Genomic DNA, 21,710 nt, shown 5'->3' with positions numbered 1-21,710 from the left:
GCGTCAAAGAAGAAGAAGAAGAAGAAGAAGAAGATTAACAGGGAGTTGTAGTTATCAAATTCACCGTGAATTCTTCCTATTACAAGCAGTAATAATGTCTGAGGACAGAGCTGAACGATCAGATGGACGTATAGTGAAGATGGAGATTGACTACAGTGCTAATGTAGATCAGCGTCTGCCTGAGTGTGAGAAAATGGCCAGAGTAAGTGTGAATGAGCGGCTGAGTCATGCTGCGTGCTAAAGCTAACGTTCATCAAAGCATTCCAGAATTAAACTATATGAATGATGTGTTTATTATAAACCTCTGTAGCACGTTTAATTGAAAACAAAGTTTTTTTTGTTATGCATACATAAACTTCTCAGGAAACTGTTGTGTAAGTAGACATTTGACTGGGTTTTTAGCCATAGATACTTCACCATTCATATTTCATCTCTGAAAAAACAGTTACTGCGAAATGCACAATGATTTGACCTTAAGCTTTAACATGCGAAGAAAAACCCTAACATAATGTTCTGTTTTTGTTTTTAAGGATGGCAGACTGCAGGAGGCCATCGAAAGTCTGCTGTCACTAGAGAAGCAAACAAGAACTGTAAGTGTCTCACTGTGATAATTTCATCTAGATTGAATTTATTAGCTCTTAAAATGCTCTGTATTGTTTGCATGTGTCACTTCTGTCCAGGCTTCAGATATGGTGTCCACCTCCAGGATCTTGGTGGCTATAGTTCAGTTATGCTATGAAGCCAAAGACTGGGATGCCTTGAATGAAAACATCATGCTACTGTCTAAGAGAAGAAGCCAGCTGAAGCAGGTAGGAATACTGTTTTGAACATATCATGGAGCCAGGGATTCAGCTCATGATGCCTAATAAAACTCCTTCGATCACCTGTACCAGCCTGTCAGTTTAAAAACATATCTACAAAATGTGTTTTATTATTATTTGGGTAGTATGGAGAATATGCAGAGATAATAAATGAGAGTAATACCAAGGACAAGAACAGCAATTGAGTAAAACAGCTCTGACAACTTACAGTATGTAACCATATGTCTTTGGACCATACAGTGTGCCAACATTTTTTTTTTTTTGCAACATATTTCATGTATAATTATAATGTTACATTACATATGTGAAATATAAAACAATAGCTGGACATTTTTGGTAAAGTGATGTAGTGAAGATGAAGGTCATGAAGATGGCATAAAATGGAGAAATCAGTGATTTATTTTCATAGTAATTTTTAGCCCATTTCCACTGATATTAAGTTATTCTTGCCGTTATTTTTGTCACATGCAGTAGTTGGTTAACTAAGAAAAATCAACAAGTAAAAATTATTGATCTCTAATTTTCTTAATATCTTGTTTTGTTGTTGGTTTCCTAGTAGGGCTGCACCCTACTAGGAAGATCTGAAAATCTCCGTCACGTGCGTGCTTTCACATGAAGCAGCATTTACTACACAGAGCCGTTGTTCACAGACAAGCTGCGCAAAACCACGTTCTTTTGCGCAGCTTGTCTGTGAACAACGGCTCTGTGTAGTAAATGCTGCTTCATGTGAAAGCACGCACGTGATGGAGATTTACCGCTGATTACAGAAGCGGCTTTACTGACAAGATGCGCATTAAATATCGCATCCGATTTATCGTGCAGCCCTATTTCCTAGGATGACGTAGGTGGTTATAACATTCTCTTAATTTTCCTTTAAAGGCTGTTGCAAAGATGGTACAGGAATGTTATACATATGTTGATGCTGTGACTGACCTGTCAATCAAACTCCGACTCATTGACACACTACGCACCGTCACTGCAGGAAAGGTCTCCACTTCCACTGTTTTTATAGCTTTATCTGTGTACCAGATCTATTTCCTATGAGCTTTACACTTTATTCATGCTGCATATATTTGTAGATATATGTAGAGATTGAGCGTGCCAGGCTGTCTAAAACATTGGCCCATATAAAAGAGCAAAATGGAGACGTGAAAGAGGCTGCATCCATTCTGCAGGAACTGCAGGTGAGTGTTAGCGAGAGATTTGATCTGCCTTCGTGCTCTTAAGGCCTATTCAAACTAAATGTGAATATTCATTATGTGAACATTTCTGATGTTCATTTTCAGATTTAATTTTTCATCTAATATTTATATTTAATTTCTTTTCATATTATACAATTATAACGTTGTTTTTTTTTATGTGCAATGTTTAATGTATTTATATATGATCTTGGAGTGTACAAACTAAAAAGTTAGTTTAATTTATTTTATTTTATTTAAGAAGCACATTTCCTGATAAACAAGCATGCCATATGTTGATTATTATGTAATCATCATGTTAATATTAAAAGTGTGCTCTTGGTGCAACTTTTACTTTCTCAGCCTGAATTTGTTTCCTTTAACCTGGCGCATTCACACTTGGTTTGAATAGACATTTCTTAACATTCTAACCCTCTGCAGGTGGAGACATATGGATCAATGGAGAAGAAGGAGAAGGCTGAGTTCATTCTGGAGCAGATGAGGCTGTGCATTGCTGTCAAGGACTACATTCGAACACAGATCATTAGCAAAAAGATCAGCACTAAATTCTTCCAGGAGGAAGGCAGTGAGGTTGTCATTCTCTTTCTGAAGGAACTTCTGTTCTAGTCTTCTATTTACTCTGATTTCTTGTCAGTTTATAATCTTTGTGGGTGGTGTGTTTAGTTATTCCATTTTTATAACAGTTTGATTTTCTTTAATGTTTAGGATTTGAAACTGAAATATTATAATCTGATGATTCAAGTTGATCAGCACGAGGGCTCCTACCTGTCCATATGTAAACATTACAGAGCCATATATGACACTCCTTGTATTCTGGAAGACGCCTCCAAATGGCAGCAGGTACCTTTATATTGGCATTATAATTCTTGTCTTGCTTATTCTTTTTAGCTTTGCTGCTTACTTTAGTAATGCAAAAAACATTGTCACTTCATTTGCAATCTAGTTTTATTTAAAACTGAAAATGTCCCATGTATCTTTCAGGCTCTGAAGAGTGTAGTGCTCTATGTGATTTTGGCACCCTATGACAATGAACAGTCTGATTTAGTTCATCGAATCAGCATTGACAAGAAACTGGAGGAAATACCCAAATACAGGTAAAAGATCCAAAACATACTGGGAGTTTCTGCAAGAGTTCAGGGATGTTGCAAGCATGTTAGGTAGAAGAGTTTACCTTTCTCGTCACTCCCTTGCAGGGATCTCCTGAAACAATTCACCACCATGGAGCTGATGCGCTGGTCATCTGTAGTGGAGGATTATGGAAAGGAACTGAGGGAGGGTTCCATGGAAACTCCGGACACTGACGTCTTCAACCACTCAGAAGAGGGAGAAAAGAGATGGAAAGATCTGAAAAACAGAGTGGTAGAACATGTGAGTTGGTCTAATTTTTGCTGAAATGGGAAGCCTAATTGTTTATATCTGTTTTTAGCCTGTCACGCTCTTAAAAGAATAATTCAACACAAAATGTAAATTCTCATTAATTATTATTGTAGTTATTCAAATCCCATGACTGACTTCCATGGGACACAAAAGGACGATTATAAAGTGTTGTACTAGTTGCTCTTTTCCATGCGTTTTCACAGAATGGACGCTGGGGCTTTCAAGCTTCAAAATAGACCTAAAGTGTCATAAATTTGGACTAATGGACTCTTTATATAAATATAAGCCATGCAGTAGCTTTGTATGAGGATGAGACCAAAACTTAAGATGATCATGTTAGGGCTTATAATGCTATAAAATGCATTTAAAGGTTGCATAGTTTGCAAAATACTAGTTTTTAGAATAATATTATTACTTTAACATCTTAATTTCAGTGTTATACATTTTTGGCAATAAAGGGAAATGTACTAATTTAGTTGTGTTTTGAACCATGATTTGTGTTTTCCGTTTTATTCCACTGCTAATAAATAACTGTCTGTCTCTCCATTACCAGAACATCAGAATAATGGCGAAGTATTACACAAGCATCACGATGGGGAGAATGGCAGCCCTGCTCGACCTCTCTATTGATGTGAGTTCTGTACTGAAATAATATATAACTTACTTGATGTTATTCTTTCTTTCTTTCTTTCTTTTAAGGCTATTAATCAAGGCTTTAATGTTTTTCCCAATCTCTCTCTCTCTCAATAATAACTAATCAAAATGTAAAACATTTCAACAAATGTTGACAACTTAAATATTTATTCTTCTTGTAGGAATCAGAAGAGTTCTTATCTAACCTGGTGGTCAATAAGACCATCTATGCGAAAGTGGACCGCCTCGCTGGTATCATTAATTTCCAGCGGCCTAAGGACCCTAACGATCTTCTGAATGACTGGTCTCAAAAACTGAACTCTCTCATGTCTCTTGTCAACAAAACTACTCATCTCATTGCCAAGGAAGAGATGATCCACAACCTCCAGTAGAGCCTGTCAGGGAGTCTTTGGTACACTTTTTTTTTTCACCGTGAAACATTTGATTAAACAAATGTTAAATAAAGATTTGCTGTTAATGCTTCTGTTTAAATTATGTTATTGACAACAATGTGGCCTGCACTATTGTGTTTGTGACCTCTGGCAGTAGTTTATGTCCAAAAAAAAATCACTCTAAACTCCATATGAAGCCTCCCATCCCTCCCATTGTATTAAGTAAATGCCTTGTATTACATTTAAACATTACTGAAAAAAATGCATACTATTCTGATGTTGCTCCAGCCTCCACATTAAAGTTTTTTGGAAATAATTCTTGGTTTGTTAATTTACCATTCAGAGAAAATTCAGGCAAGGTTGTACAGTTTGTTTAGGATTATTTAAATTTGTATTATTGCAAACAATACTTTCTTGATTTTCTTGATATACCTTTTGCATTAAAGAATGCTTAAGCTTCCAGTAGACAGTGCTAGATTTAAGTTTGTTTATTTGGTTCCACAAATTAAAAAGTCTTTCCAATAGAAAAAAATAAATAAAATAACAAAAACATATATAATCAGTTGTAACCACTGAATGCATTGTACATTTTCAGTTTACGTGCATCTTGAAATGGGTCGTTGGTGGAGACCCAATTTTCGGTTCTGCACGTCTAGCCTGACCACGTGACCATGTTAATCATGTAGTTTCATGAAATGTAGTTTAATTTATTAAATGTTTATTATTAATTTAAGCATAAGCACTGTAGAGGTCGGCGTACAACTTAACCTTCCCATTTAAGTGATGCAGATGTATTTGTACGGTACAAATACATCTGCATCGCTTAAATTGGAAGGTTAAGTTTACAATGGTTATAACAAAAAAAATAAAAAATTAAATTAAATCTGAAAATACCCATTGGGGCCGTTCTCTATGTCTCTTTAAAATGATAGGGATAAGGGCTAAGATGGTCCCTATTGGGGTAAGAAACCCTTCTTGGTAAAAATGTATATACAGCTGAAGACAAAATTATTAGCCCCCTATAAAATATTTCATTATTTTTTAAATAATTCCCAAGTGCTGTTTAACAGAGAAGATTTTTTCAACACAGCATTTCTAAACATAATAGTTTATTTAGGAAGCTTGGAACGTTTGTAATACAAATAGAAACAAAATTATAACCAAGAATAAAAAAGTCTACAGGTCAAAATTATTAGCCCTCTGATGTTTATAGTCAATGGTGTATCCCTTGTTCTTGATAACAGTCTTTAGTTATTTGTTGTAGTTCTCAGCAAGTTTCAGGCATGTCTCCTGAGGAGTCTTCCTTAGCAAATCTCTCAAGCTCCTCCAGATTTGTTGGTCTCCTAGCATGGACTCTGGTCTCCAGGTTGCCCCACAGATTTTCTATTGGTTTCAAGTCTGGGCTTTGTGCAGGCCAGTCTAGGACGTTCACTTTGCTCATTTGGAGGTAGTTCTACACCAGAAATGACGTATGCTTTGAGCTGCTATCATGCTGGAAGACAAAACGTCGACCCAAACCATGTTTTGTTGCAGATTGCCTGAGGTTGTCTTTCAAATTCTTCTCGTAGTCTTCTGTTTTCATGATTTCTTTGACCCTGACGAGATTCCCAGTTCCAAACGCACTGAAACATACCCACAGCATTATACTCCCACTGCCATGTTTCACTCTGGAGATGGTGTTCTTTGGGTTGAGCACCTGTCCCTTCTTTCTCCAAACATAGGCAAAACTATGGCCAAAGAGCTCTATTTTTGTCTCATCTGACCAAAGGACACGTTTCTAGAATGCATAGTTTTTCTCCAGGTTGTCCTTCAAACTTCAGTCTAGCTTGGAGGTGTCTCTTCTTCAGAAGTGGATTTTTTCTTGGTCTGCAACCTCGCAGTCCATTCCTGTGCAGGCCTCTACTGACATCTTCATTGAGATCTCAATCCCAGTCTTGGCTAAATCATTCACTAATGTCTTGGCAGTTGTTCTTGGGCCTTTTTAGAAACCACTCTCACTAGTTTTCTTTATAAAATTTCTGAAATCTTTCACTTCCCGTCTCTGTTCTCCACTGTGTAGGTCTCTTCAAACTTCTTGATAATACTTCTTCTCACGGCTGTTCTTGACACTTGAAAACGCTTTGATAAATGTGTATATGCTTCTCCTCCTTTGTGAGCATTGACAATTATTTTTCTCGAGTCTAAACTATTTTTTTTTGTCTTTGCCATTATGACAGTAGTACATATTATTTTACTAGTTGTTTTGCAAGATCCTCATCTTACAGTGCAATATAAAGGCTTAGAGGATTAATTAGGTTAATTTGACAAGTTAGGTTAGTTGGGCAAGTCATTGGACAACAGCGGTTTGTTCCATAGCCAATCAAAAAGATAATTTCTCAAGAGGGCTAATAATATTAAACAGAGCGATTTTATATATATATATATATATATATATATATATATATATATATATATATATATATATATATTATTCCAGGCAAATTGAAATAAAGCTTTCTCCAGATGAAACATATAATAAGAAATACTGTTAAAATTCCCTTGCTCTGTTAATCATCACTTGGGAAATATCTGAAAAAGAACTGAAATTTCATAGGGTGGCTAATAATTCTGTCTTCAACTGTAGCTAATGTATAGCTAAATGTGTATATGACTTTTAGTTTTAAAAAAAGTGTCGTTGATATAATGTACAAAATCAACTATTCTATTTTTATTTATATTTACTTTCACAATTTATTTTCTCGATAAAACCTGCGTTCATTTGAGCGGATGAAACGAAAAAAAAAAAAAAAAAGTTTGACGTGATTCAGTCATCATGCGTGACTGAATTTAGACACGCATAAGAGGTATGTGAAATGTATTGTGAAGTTGTCTTGATGCGCTCAGTCCAGTCTCCGCTGTCATGGCTTGGTGTGATCGTGGCGTTCAGATTGTTTTGACGAGCCTGGGCGCGTTCGTAGCGATCAGCTTGATGACTGTCGCGATCGGAACCGACTTCTGGCTCTACTCTAGAGCTCACATCTGTAACACGACCAACGCAACAGATGAAACCCACACCCCGCAGCAGCCAACGAAAACACGAGGAGATCTCACGCATTCTGGACTTTGGAGGATCTGCTGTATCGAAGGTAAATGGATGGGCAGAATTTTAATATGTAGACTAGTAGTTGCAAATAGAAATAAAAGTTGTAATTTCTAGGGGAGTGGTCTTATTAAATGCATTTGAAATGCTTAATAGATTTAAGAGACACACAGTTAAGGAAGAAGGAAGAATGTATTGAATTAATAAATTCTGCCATTTCTCTGGGACTGAACGATGTAGGGCCTTGAAAATGAAGATTCCAAAAGAAAAAAAGGAATTAGAATCTAAAATCATATACTACGCAGCAGCCAACGAAAACACGAGGAGATCTCACGCATTCTGGACTTTGGAGGATCTGCTGTATCGAAGGTAGATGGATGGGCAGAATTTTAATATGTAGACTAGTAGTTGCAAATAGAAATAAAAGTTGTAATTTCTAGGGGAGTGGTCTTATTAAATGCATTTGAAATGCTTAATGGATTTAAGAGACACACAGTTAAGGAAGAAGGAAGAATGTATTGAATTAATAAATTCTGCCATATCTCTGGGACTGAACGATGTAGGGCCTTGAAAATGAAGATTCCAAAAGAAAAAAAGGAATTAGAATCTAAAATCATATACTATGATATGAATGAAAACTTTACATATTATGTGCACGGATTTAATCAGTCACTAAACCCTCAAAATACTGGTAATGTGTAAACTTTACAGCTACAAATTCATATTCATATAATATACTAAAATGTATTTAGTAGTGTTGAAAATGCTGCCCAATTAAAAATCTTTTAAGTTCTACATGCCGGTGAATTTTTAAATCAGTCCTTTTACTTTTCAAAACAAATCTCAGTCAAAAATAACTGCAAAACTATTCTTTCTTCTCTTGTGCATTAATGAGAGTCTAGCTTCAAAAGGCAGGATTGCACCAGAGGCTCTTTCATTTGTCTTTTAAATAATCCTTTTAAAACGTTGACCATCAAATGAATTTTCAGGTAGAAATACCGAAGAACAGTTTTGACAATGCATGTCACACACACAATATTGGCTGTTTATTTGAGATAGTTAATAATAATAATAATTAATAATTTATTCTGTCCTTAGATGTGACTTTAAAGAAAGTCACCGAGAAAGCAGATGGTAAAAGATGATGAAAATGGAAACAAGAAAATACTTGTGGCATAGATATTTAACAAAATGTCATATATATTTGCATAAAGTAATATTAATATTAATTAAGATTAAATAAAAGTTTAATAATAAATTAAGAGACATTTTGGAGTGAGGTCACACAAAAGAAATATAAAAAAGAGAAATATATAAACTAAGCTAGGTCTAAACAGTGGGTCTAAACAACTGGAATTATGTTTATCTTGTAAGGTAGTGCAATCTTTAAATGAAATAAATTGGTATGGAGCAGTTCCATCGGAACATGATTGTATTAAACAAATTTTACTGCTTTTGGGACAAATGTGTCAGATTTTCTTTTAATAGTAAATGTATATGAATACATAGAAGAGCGAAACACACTCAATTGAAACATCATAGTTTCATTACATAAAATTCAGCATCACCTATGTTTGGCACAGGGATCAACAATGGGAGCTGCTATTGGATCAATCATTTTTCTGTGGATAATGACTATGACACAGACAGCTCAGAGTATCTCCTCCGTGAGTTCATTTTCTTCATCATAAAGAACGATTCAAAGTGGTATTCCACCACTGGTCTGTATGAAAAAATAAAGAATTAAAGAAGAATTAAATTTATTTTATCTGTATAGGCCATTTGTTTCAATATGATGTGTAATAATGTTAGCTAGTGTGTGTGTATAATGCCTATAATGATTGCCTATGCCTTTGTGTGTTGCAGGATTAGTGCGAGCATCCAGTCTCTTCTCCATCCTGAGTACCATCCTGCTTCTTTTGGGGGGACTTTGTGTCGGGCTGGGCCAGATTTATAGCAGCAGGAATAACATTCTCTTGAGTGCAGGAATCCTATTTGTATCTGCAGGTATAGCACTTGCCATTAACAGTATTCTTAACTTTCAGGAGTCTTCAATCACAAATCACAAGTTTAGTAATTATAGCATATCAATATATTTTTAATTAAAAAAGCAGAATTGCCATACATGCATGGAGGTAAAGAAACAAGACATAAATACATTATACATTTTTAAGATTAATTTTGCTAATTTAATTTTCTGCATGTTTTCTGCAAAAATATCTTTGAAATAGTGCATATATGCATAACATGTCTTTTTAACTCGATTAATTCATTAATGATGCGCTCAATCAACTTAAAAAAGACATAAAAAAGATTTTCAATAAAATAATTGTTGCATGACTGTAGCAGACATTATGAAAGTGCATTCTATGAGAACTGTCAAGATTCTCAGCTTGGAATTAAGAAAAAATTTGTGACTCTGGACCACAAAACCAGTCTTAAGTAGCACGGGTATATTTGTAGCAATAGCCAAAAATACATTGTATGGGTCAAAATTATAGATTTTTCTTTTATGCCAAAAATCATTAGGATATTAAGTAAAGATCATGTTCCATGAAGATATTTTGGAAATTTCCTACCGTGAATATATCAAAACTTCAGTTTTGATTGGTAATATGAATTGCTAAGGACTTCATTTGGACAGCTTTAAAGGTGATTTTCACAATATTTAGATTTTTTTTTTTTGCACCCTCAGATTTTCAAATAGTTGTATCTCGGTCAAATATTGTCCTATCCTAACAAACCATACATCAATGGAAAGCTTGTTTATTCAGCTTTCAGATAATATATACATCTCATTTTCGAAAAATTTACATTAAGACTGGTTTTGTGGTCCAGGCTCACATTTAGTCATGATTTGACAAGATTATGTCTAGATTATGTGAGTAATCCAATTAGAAATTTTTATATATATATATATTTGTTACTTTTCATCAGGCCTTAGCAATATCATCGGCATCATTGTTTACATCTCCAGTAATGCCGGAGACCCTATTGATAAGAAAGGAGAAGATAAGAAAAACCTGTACAGCTATGGATGGTCCTTCTACTCAGGTGTACTCTCCTTCATTGTGGCGGAGGTCATCGGTGTGTTGGCCGTCAACATCTACATTGAAAAGAACAAAGAGGCTCATTTCAAACACTTTGAGTTTGTTAAAACTGTCCCTTCCCCTTCATCCTCTCCCTACACAAGCATTCCAAGTTACCATTACAGACAACAACGGTCTCAGTCCTGTTCTCAGTCCAGAGAGCCATCTAAATACACTTCCCTTGCCACACTTAGCATCACCGGCTCCTCACTGCCTTTGGGGGACATTTTAATGTATACGGTGGGGAGAGAACATCCACTAAAGGCAGGTTCTCTGGCCTCCTATAACACTGATTTTGAACATCCCAACTTTCTGCAAGTCCACAACCGTGTTTCTAAAGATGTGAAGGACAGTCTGAATCGCAGGATCACTCCTGTGTAAAAATGCAGTTTGCAGTTACGTGATGCATTTATAATTATTTACAGTTTTACTCAATCACTTTGGTTCAATTCTCAAATGAGAATTATTGATTTCTTTTATTTTGTTCAAAACAACAGCTCTCTGAACAATTAGTTCCCTTTCAGTCGGTCGCTTTCGATGTCACATCGATGTCCAACGAATTGGGGATCTCGCTAGAGAGACTAACCTACTTCGAGTGTAAACTAAACAAGCCAATGCATATTGGTATGCAATGATTGCATCCGGCTGCCGTATAAATAGGCAGCAGGTGCAACGCATACTCAGCTTTTCACTTCGGAGCTGAGCGGTATCAATCGTTCTGCTCTTACCATGCCTCTTCTGTGAACGAGACGAGTTCAGCTCACTCCAAGGGAGCTTCTTTGTGTTGTTGGAACAGCGCTACAGCAGTATTTGTTTTCCTGTGTCCGAGTGGATTGCCCACATCAGGCTGCACTACCCCCTGTTTGTGTTGCAGCATACCCCCATCTCCCCTGTGTGCTTCAGCATGCTAAAAGGGCCTTTTTCCCTAAAACAGCATTCACATTCACGTTTCTGGATGCAGTCATTACCTGACGCTGGGTGATGGTCACGATCGCTGCCTCACGTTCCTGGGCATTAAGCACGCTGAGTTTGCGCTTGTGGATGAGTCATGTTCTCATTGCGGGAACACGACCATCTCAGAGTTGCGGTGCCTTTGCCTCGATTTAGTTCTCTTCCTGGCAGAAGTCAGGGGAGGACTACTTCAGGCAGTAGCTCGTGCTATCTGAGGATCACAGTGACGGCTACCCCTCCGAGGCTACAGCTGCTGCCTCCACCCGTCCGCCGGCCGCAGCGGGCAGCAGTGGGCGGTTCGAGAGCACTATCAAAGGCCCTACTCACACACCCTCTGCCCAAACGTGGAACCTGGTAAATATTGCACTGCACACTCAGACCCCGCTTTGGACCGCCCACGAGCCGCCCAAGTCGGGTCCCTGAGTTCCACCTTGCTGCCCCTCTGCAGGTACGTCAGTGGTTCCGCTGGTCCCGCTTGCATGGTTTCTGAGAGCCTGGCTAGCACTGCCCAGCACGTCTTGCTGGCTCCTTTGGACCATCAGACTCAGCTATGCGATTCATTTCACCCAGCATCCCCCCAAGTTCAGGGGCATCCACTTCACATCAGTAAAGGCAGCCAATGCTCATGTCTTGCATGCAGAGATCGCAGTCCTACTGGCGAAGGATGCGATAGAGCCGGTCCCTCCAGCCGATATGAAGTCAAGGTTTTAAAGCCCCTACTTCATTGTGCTCAAGAAAGGCGGTGGGTTACGACCAATCTTGGACCTGCGTCTCTTGAACCGGTCCCTTCACGGGCTACCTTTCAAAAAGTTAACACAGAAACGCATCTTCGGGTGCATCCATCCCCGAGATTGGTTTGCAGCGATCACCTGGAGGACACGTACTTTCATGTCTTGATCCTTCCGTGCCACAGATCATTTCTGTGGTTCACGTTCGAAAGACGAGCATATCAGTACAAGGCCCTGCCCTTCCGGCTGTCCCTGTCTCCCTGTGTCTTCACAAAAGTTGAGGAGGGGTCACTTGTTCCCCTGAGATAGCAAGGTGTTCGCATTCCTCAACTGGCTCATACTAGCACAGTCTCGGGATCAGTTGTGCAAGCACAGGGACCTGGTGCTCAGGCACCTCAGCCAGTTGGGTCTTCGGGTAAACTGGGAAAAGAGCAAATTCTCCCTGATGCAAAGGATCTCTTTTCTCGATATGGAGTTAAATTCGGTCGAACAGACAGCACACCTCACAGAGGAACGTGCTCAGTCGGTGTTGAACTGCTTGAATTCATTCAAAGGCAGGACAGTGGTCCCACTGAAAAAAATTCAGAGGCTCCTTGGGCGTATGGCAGCTGCAGCAGCAGTCATGCTGCTGGGGCTGCTTCATATGAGAGCGCTTGCAAAGTCAGGGAGGACGAGGAGCAGGTCTTGCTCATTGCACTCTACTGGCCCAAGCGGACCTGGTTCCCAGAACTGATGCTCCTCGGGACATCCCCTCCCTGGCAGATTCCTCTGAAGAAGGATCTACTTTCTCAGAGACGGGGCACCCTGTGGCACCTGCATCCGGACCTATGGAAACTCCATGTCTGGTCCCTGGATGGGACGCGGAGGTTCAAGGTGACCTACCCCAACAGATAGAGGACACCGTCACTTTGGCACACGCTTACACCTTGAAGTGGAACCTGTTCATCAAGTGGTGTTTTTCTCATTGAGAGGACCCCTGGAGGTGCCCGATCACAGTTGTGCTTTCTTTTCTGCAGCAAGGGCTGGAGCGAATGCGGTCTCACTCCACCCTTAAAGTCTACATTGCTGGGTCTGCTTCATATGAGACCGCTTCAGCACTGGCTCCATGGCCGAGCCCCGAGGTGGGCAGTCTCGGGAGTGTGGATGGGCCCCCAACTGCAGTGGCATACCAATTGCCTAGAGTTGTTAGCAGTGCGCCTTGCCTTGAACCGTCTCAAAGGGCGCTTACGAGGCAAGGATGTACTGGTCTGTATAGGCAACACTGCAACCGTTGCGTACATTAATCGACAAGGTGGTCTGTGCTCCCATCACATGTCGCAACTCGCTCTCCACCTCCTCCTTTGGAGTCAGAAGCATCTGAGGTCGCTTTGTGCCGTCCACATTCCAGGTCTGCACAACCGTGTGGCTGACGAGCTGCACTCCCGAGAGAATGGAGACTCCATCCCCAGACGGTCCAGCTGATTTGGAGACATTTCGGAGCCACTCAGGTAGACCTGTTTTCCTCTCCAGAAACGTCCCACAGGTCGGGTTAGGGTTAGGGCAAGGCCTGTGCAAATATGCGTTCCCCCCAGTGAGCCTTCTCCCACAGACACTGTGCAAAGTCAGGGAGAACGAGGAGCAGGTCTTGCTCATTGCACCCTACTGGCCCAACCGGACCTGGTTCCCAGAACTGATGCTCCTCGGGACAGCCCCTCCCTGGCAGATTCCTCTGAGGAAGGATCTACTTTCCCAGAGACGGGGCACCCTCTGGCACCTGCATGCGGACCTATGAAAACTCCATGTCTGGTCCCTGGATGGGACTCGGAGGTTCTAGGTGACCTACCCCAACAGATAGAGGACACCGTCACTTCGGCACACGCTTAAACCTTGAAGTGGAACCTGTTCATTGAGTGGTGTTTTTCTCATTGAGAGGACCCCTGGAGGTGCCTGATCACAGTTGTGCTTTCTTTTCTGCAGCAAGGGCTGGAGCGAATGCGGTCTCACTCCACCCTTAAAGTCTACGTTGCAGCTATTTCTGCCAACCACAACTGCATAGAGGGGAAGACGGTAGGGAAGCACAACCTGGTCATCAGGTTCCCTAGGGAGGCGAGAAGGTCCTCGTCATCCCTCTATACCCTCTTGGGACCTGAATCTGGTGCTAAGAGCATTACAGCAGGGCCCATTCTTTGCAGTCTTTGCAGTCAGTTGAGCTAAAGGTTCTTACAATGAAAACTCTGCTCCTGGTTGCTTTGGCTTCCATCAAGAAGGTAGGGGACCTGCATGCATTTTTGGTCGACGGATCTGGCTGACTCCCAGGTAACCCTGAGGCCCCCGGCCCGGCTATGTGTCCAAGGTTCCTACTACCCCCTTCAGGGATCAGATAGTAAATCTACAAGCGCTGCCCCCGGAGGAGGCAGACCCAGCCCTAGCTTTGCTCTGTCCTGTCCACGCCTTAAGATGGTACGTGGACCGGACACAAAGCTTCAGGACCTCAGAACAGCTCTTTTTCTGTTACGGAGGCCTGCAGAAGGGGAATGCCATCTACAAGCAGAGGATGGCCCACTGGATAGTGAATGCCATCACCCTGGCTTATCAGGCACAGGGCAAGGCCTGTACAAGACCCCGCTCAGGTTGCGTGCTCACTCTACCAGAAATGTTGCATCGTCTTGGGCGCTGACTCATGGCGCCTTGCTGACAGATATTTGTAGAGCTGCAGGTTAGGCGACCCACAACACATTTGCTAGATTCTATAACCTTCGTGTTGAGCCGGTATCCTCCTGTGTTCTCACCTCAAATGGGTAGAAGCACCGAGAGGCCCCAGCTTAGTGTCGGCTTGCTAAATTGCTCCAGAGTGTCCGTACTGTAGACCCTGTCAAGCACCTCCATCACCCTCGGCAGCCAGACGTGGTGGAGCATCTGGTGCCAGGCCCTCACTCAATGAATCCGTGAGAACCGGTATAGGGCTGGGTGCCATATGTAGTGATCTATGTGGATCCCATATGTGTATTCTCCACGGTATAGCTTAAAACGTATTTGTTTAATCAACACTATCACTAATTTACATTATGTATTTGTCTGTTTTGTTTTCTATATCTGTCTTTACTACATAATCTGTGTTATATGCAACTGCATTATTTGTAACTGAATTGGGCAAATGTCCAATGAAATTGTTTCTTTGTAATCAATATTTGCTGCTTTGGTGTACCTTGTAGAGCGTCCTTGAGCTTGGGAAAGGCGCTATATAAATTAAACATATTATTATTATTATAGCTTGAAGCCTGTGTTTCTGCGGCAGACTTCTCTGCCATTCCTCAAGAGGGTTACAACCACCTCTTAATCTTCCATATGTATCTAAACAGTTACCTATATGTGTAAATGCTTCCGAAACCTCCTTCGGAAAGGATGGGGCTTCCGCAAAGTTCCTGCTTCAAGTGGAATGAGTATGTTTTCCCAGTGTTATCCAATCTCACTGAGTGGGTAGTGCTAAGACAACAGTGACTGGTCTTCCTGCTGCGAGCCCTAGCTTACACCCAAAGGGGCGCAGAAGGCTCGCACAGGACACTGGAAGGGGCAGCATCCATGGCACTTTGGTAGGGATCCCCAATTCGTCAGTTATCGATGTGACATTGAAAGTGACCGACTGAAGGGGAACATCTTGGTTACGTATGTATCCATCGTTCCCTGAAGGAGGGAACGGAGACGTCACATCCTGTCGCCACAGCTGCTGTACCACCGCTGAGCGGCCGGGTCACCTGAGAATGCGTTGCACCTGCTGCCTATTTATACTCGTGCTGCGATCAGTGGCAGCTGGATGCAATCATCGCATGCCAATATGCATTGGCTCGTTTAGTGTACACTCAAAGAAGATTGGTCTCTCTAGTGAGATCCCCAATTCTTCGGTCATCGACGTGATGTCTCCGTTCTCTCCTTCAGGGAACGAGGATGACATATGTAACCGAGACGTTTCTTGTTCACACCAGATTTGAATTTCTAATTCAAGCAATTGTGTGTTTTGGCACGTGTACAAAGGGGGCAAGACAATTGTCTACGGTTTACACAATGACTAAATGCACATGGTGAAACTGTCATACTCTTCACAACTTCTAAACATTATTTTCACTATCACATGCAAAATGATTCAGTTCTGACAATAAAAAAATTGTCAGACATACATGTATCTTCCATAATGTTTTCTGTTTATGTGTAACACATTGATACAAAAATAAAAATAGTGTATAAATACAAATGTGCTTATTTTTTTTTTTGCTTACTAAAGTATTGACCAGTATTCACAGTAAACTTTTATCTGCTGTTGAAATCTGTACCTCAGATCAGTGTGATACACAATAACATTCAGCTACACAAAACAGACAGTCAAAAAATAAATAAATAAATAAATAAAAGGACCAAAATTAAATTTGTATGTAACAATAATTTCCATGGTTGATGTTGAAAAAACATCTAAACATTTTGACCAGTACAGGTCACGTGATGACAAGTTACTATTTTTATAGATTGCACTATATAGATTGCACTATATTTTATGTATAATCTTTTTCTATTCTTAACTGTTTTAAATTCATTTTAAACCTTTTAAATCAATTTTTAAATCATTTTCAAAGTTTTTAAATTTCTTGTATTATTCTTTTCTTTTATGTAAAGCACTTTGAATTACCATTGTGTATGAAATGTGCTGTATAAATAAACTTGCCATGCCTTGCCTTGCCTTACTACATTTAGCAGACATGCAATAGAGTTATAATGTCCCATAAACCAGATGCACTTAGTTTAGAGCTTAGAGAATATTAAGACTGTGGTAACACTATATTTTAAGGTGATACAATTACACGTTACATATACAAACTAGTATTAGTAATAAGAGTAAATTATGCATTATTACAAGCAACTAATCCTAAACTCTAAACTTAACCATATAGTAAGTACTTGTAGCTAATTACGTACTCAATACTTATTTGTGTAATTATAGTAAAGTTATACTGAAATTGAAAATAAAGTGTAAATGAGACTGTTTAAGAAAATTATTGTTTTTATTATTATATTATTATAGATTATTATTATTTTAGACTATTATTATTATTACATTTTCAACAAATCATTTACTTTATTTGCATCTATTAAAAAAGCTCAGAGACACAGTAACAATACTGCTGTAATGGATTACTATGTATGTATGTATGTGTGTGTGTGTGTGTGTGTGTGTGTGTGACGTATTCTTTCTGGCAGGCAGAGGCAGACAAAGTACAAAACTCCATTACTTAAGTGAAAGTACAGATATTTGTGTTTTATTAGGAGATGCACAACAGTTCTTCTGTGACTTTATAGGTAATATTTTCACTTACACAATTTAGCAAAATCAGACATTGTGACACAAACACATATTGTGTCTAATATAAACCACAATATTAACTTATTATTATTGAATTGATGTAAATAAATATCACATTTGGAACTGGTCAGTGCTCAAAAAATGCTGGGAAATCACATGTAGCCCCAAGAGTGATTACTGATGAACTGTCTGATAAAAGAAAGTCACGTTTTAGAGAAGAAAAAAATCACCCACTGATTTTCAAAGGTGCTAACGACTTTCTACTTCGAGGATCTTGATAGAAATGTAGTGGAGTGAAAAGTACAATATTTGTCTTTCAAATGTAGTGAAGTTAAAGTCATAAGTTTCCAGAAAAAAATAATACTCAAGTAAAGTGCAGATACTCAAAAAGTGTACTTAAGTACAACACTCAAGTAAATGTACTTAGTTACTGTCCGCCTCTGCTGGCAGGGGTAGCCAACCTTGCTCCTGGAGTCCTACCTTCCTGCGGAGTTTAGTTCCAACCATGTGAATTAAATGGTTTCAGTGAATTACATTGTTTTGACTATAGATGCAAAGGCAATAGCTCAATAAGTACTCAGATGCAAAAAGAGTTCCAATTGATGACACCTGTTAGCAATCAAAGATTGTTTGAATCAGTTTGAATCTGAGTACTTATTGAGCTATTGCCTTTGCATGTATGTGTGTTTGCCTGACGAAGGTCTTTGACCGAAACGTTGCTATTTTTAACTTTTTTGAATAAGGGAGAATAACAGTGTGCAGATCTTTTTTCTATTATTTGATACCTTTTGATCTTGCACCTGGCCAAGACTTTTTTGGATGTGCATACTTTGACCCTTTCTTTATGTTTGACGATAGATGACAATTTAGTTTTGCATTACTTCATTAAAAGAAGCCATCTCAGTTACAATGAAACACTGCCACAAGAAATAGTTGTTTGCTTTTTGCCATTAAAATTAAATTGAATTAAAAGTTTGTTGATGACCTAAAAATATAAATAAAATATATTTTTATAGGGAAATTGAATTGAAACTTTATTATAATTGTCAGATGGAATAAGCTGGAACATACTACCCAAAAAATGGGTGTTTTTCTAAGTAGAAAATGTTGTTGCCTAAAACTACTGTTCACTCCTTCTGTCCATCACTTTCCATGCCAAAATTAAACATCTGGCATCATGGAGAATAAAAAACCCTAAGGGAAATGATTTTGTCACATATGATTAACTTGTTCATCTGGTTCCTAATGTGTCATGGATGACTTGCACAAGGACCCTAGATGCAGAACAGTTCACTGTTGTAAGCATTTATCTAATGAAGCAAAACTTTACTGTCGTGCACTCACATTATGCCATTTACAGGATATGCAGCCAGTCAGCATGCAGCATTCCTAAAGCCAAGGACAGAATCCACTGAATGCTTGGAGATGTCAGTCTGGTGATCTTTAAAAAACAAAATATATGCTATTATGGAAGAGTAATAATACAGGCATGGATTTTCCACAGTTGGGATGCAATAACCACTGTGGTGATTAGTTCCAATAGGTTTTCATTTCACAATGTCAACATGGTGAGATTTTTTTTTTTTTACTTCCCTGATGTCTTGTGAGACAGTGGTTCCCAGCCCTAGTGCTGGAATGGAATACCCTATTTCTCCACACAATTAAATGATTTCAGAACCTCTGAATAATGCACTGTGAATAAACATGAACTGGATGTGCTTTGAGAGTAAATCACAGGATTTATTGCAATATATTCCTTTCATATCACATCTGCATTATAATATGAATTATTTATTTTGTGAACATTTTTATGACTAAAATGACTTATTAAAGATGTATAGAGAAAATAACAACAGCATATACTACTTACAAAATGTTCATTCAGTTTTATTATCATCATCATCATTATTATTACTATTATTATTATTATTATTTTTCTCTTGTTTTTCATCAGAAAAAGAAATGGGGATAATGATGATGTTGAAAACAGATGATCAGAATAGAGGGCACAAATGGTTTTGCACTTTCTAATCAATCAATCAATCAATCAATCAATCAATCAATCAATCAATCATTACATGAGAACCACTTTTCTAAATGATTATGATTGCACTTTTGCTCTTACTGCTTATTTTATTTTACTGTGTTCTTATTTCATGTTACACCTATATTAATAACAGTAAATTATGTAAAATTGCATGCAATTAACCAAAAGCCAAAATATAATCCTAATCCTAACTCTGTACTAAACACATGCTGTTAATTAATATTACACAGTACCTAATTGTATAATTACACTGTAACAAGGACACTGTAACTTTTACAAAATTGCCAAGAATTCTTTATTACATTTTTTCCCAATAGATGCAGAGCTACCACATTTTATTTTATATATTTTATTTTTTTTATTATAAAATGCTATCTTATTTTTTAAAGGTGTGGACTATAATTAATAATTTACCAAATTTCACATATCTTGGTACACATGGACAATAGGAAAGTCTGAACATGGAAAATCTCATGAATTTCTGATGCTCAGGAGGCACTGATCTCAAGGTGAACAAATATAGTGTCAAATATATAGTTTTTAAATATCTTGGCTCAGCTCATTAATCATATTCATTTTGAAATGTCAGAGATAGCAGATGGCAGTTTGGCCTGAGTTCATGATAGGGAGATAGAAATGACTTTTGCAGGAGCCTAAAGGGCAACAGGGAAATGTACTAGAAAACTCTACAAGGGAATAGTGGAATATAAATGTAAATGTATGATTCTTACAAAATTCCTTATAAATTGTCTTACAAAATTCCTCATAAATTTTCTTACAAAAGTTCTTATAAATGTTTTTACAAATTTTCTTAAATAAATAAATACAAAAATGATAATAAATAACTATTATTTACATCTTCAAGCAAGCAATACTGCCAGACGCAAGTATTGCTGCTTCAAGTTCAACTCCTCCAGAATGAATCTCTCTGCAAAAAAGCCAAAATCACCATGTATTATTTTGTGCAAAAAGATGAGAAAGACGTGATTGTTAGCTGATACTTTACACCTGCTCTCTTTGAAGCTGTAGCTGTTATGGAAGGAGACTCACACAGATGGTTAGAAAAATACAATAAAGTGAAGGGGCCAACATATCTGGGACTGAGCTTCTTGCAGGGCAGGCGCATCCTGATGTCCCGGGTTGACAACCACACCTTCTGGCCTGGTTGGTAAGATGGAGTCTCAGCCCTTCGAAGGTCTGCGGTCGTCTTGCCCCTGCGCACTGCCCGCTGAAGCTGATGGTGAGCTGCGTCCCAGACCCTCTCGCTCTCTCGGAACCAGTAATCGACAGAAGGGACATCCGACGGTTCCCCGGACCAGGGGAATAGGGGAGGCTGGTACCCGAGTACGCAGTGGAAGGGAGTGAGTCCAGTGGATGGCTGACGGAGAGAGTTCTGCGTGTACTCGGCCCAGCCTAGGAACTGGTTCCAAGAGTTCTTGTGGCCATGGCAGAAGATTCGAAGGAAACACCCGATTTCCTGAATTTTCCATAAGGAGAGGCTTATGGTCACACCTAGGAGGGAAAAGAATGCCTTCCATACCCTGGAGATGAACTGTGCACCACGGTCTGAGACAATGTCCTCGGGGATCCCAAAATATCTGAAGACGTTGTTAAACATGATTTCAGCGGTCTCCATGGCTGTGGGTAGACCCTTGAGGGGGAGAAGACGGCAAGATTTAGAGAATCGATCAATGACTACAAGAACACATGTGTTACCATCTGAGGCTGGTAGATCAGTGATGAAGTCAACTCCTAGGTGTGACCAAGGGCGGTTGGGAATGGGCAGCGGAAGGAGCTTGCCAGATGGTAGGTGGCGTGGGCTCTTGGAGATGGCACATTCGGAACAGCCCTGAACGAACCTTCTCACATCCCTGGCCATGTTGGGCCACCAGAAGCGATCCTTCAGCAGCGAGATGGTGCTGTTGGCCCCTGGATGGCCAGTGCCCAGAGAGGTGTGAACAGAGTGAATCAGGGAAGTGCGTTTTGCTCTGGTGACATACTGCACTCCTGGTGGGCAACCCGGCGGAGTGGGCGTGGAAGCATTCGTGGAGGTAACTGCGTTATCCTT

The 21,710-nt window shown here is 39.3% G+C and overlaps 2 protein-coding genes across 3 annotated transcripts; both read left to right on the top strand.

The window, feature by feature from the left end:
* psmd12 (proteasome 26S subunit, non-ATPase 12) lies at nucleotides 1-4,491 on the top strand. Its single transcript, XM_016523504.1, has 11 exons — nucleotides 1-202; nucleotides 531-590; nucleotides 681-809; nucleotides 1,701-1,808; nucleotides 1,901-2,005; nucleotides 2,441-2,590; nucleotides 2,726-2,860; nucleotides 3,002-3,114; nucleotides 3,214-3,388; nucleotides 3,951-4,028; nucleotides 4,213-4,491. The coding sequence occupies exons 1-11, from the start codon at nucleotides 95-97 to the stop codon at nucleotides 4,420-4,422; spliced, it is 1,371 nt and encodes a 456-aa protein (XP_016378990.1). The 5' UTR covers nucleotides 1-94; the 3' UTR covers nucleotides 4,423-4,491.
* A 2,783-nt stretch (nucleotides 4,492-7,274) lies between these two features.
* Nucleotides 7,275-12,217, top strand: LOC107716888 (voltage-dependent calcium channel gamma-4 subunit-like). 2 transcript variants are annotated; one of them, XM_016523494.1, is made up of 4 exons: nucleotides 7,275-7,547; nucleotides 9,085-9,168; nucleotides 9,368-9,508; nucleotides 10,439-12,217. In XM_016523494.1, the coding sequence occupies exons 1-4, from the start codon at nucleotides 7,322-7,324 to the stop codon at nucleotides 10,969-10,971; spliced, it is 984 nt and encodes a 327-aa protein (XP_016378980.1). In that variant the 5' UTR covers nucleotides 7,275-7,321; the 3' UTR covers nucleotides 10,972-12,217. The 2 variants fall into 2 exon arrangements, with proteins under 2 accessions (XP_016378980.1, XP_016378981.1); XM_016523495.1 differs by having other exon boundaries at nucleotides 10,479-10,915.
* Nucleotides 12,218-21,710: the final 9,493 nt, after the last annotated feature.

Source organism: Sinocyclocheilus rhinocerous, unplaced genomic scaffold (genome assembly GCF_001515625.1).
Source record: "Sinocyclocheilus rhinocerous isolate Xijiao unplaced genomic scaffold, SAMN03320098_v1.1 scaffold59, whole genome shotgun sequence".
Lineage (NCBI taxonomy): Eukaryota > Metazoa > Chordata > Actinopteri > Cypriniformes > Cyprinidae > Sinocyclocheilus > Sinocyclocheilus rhinocerous.
This window is presented reverse-complemented; position numbering and strand designations above follow the sequence as displayed.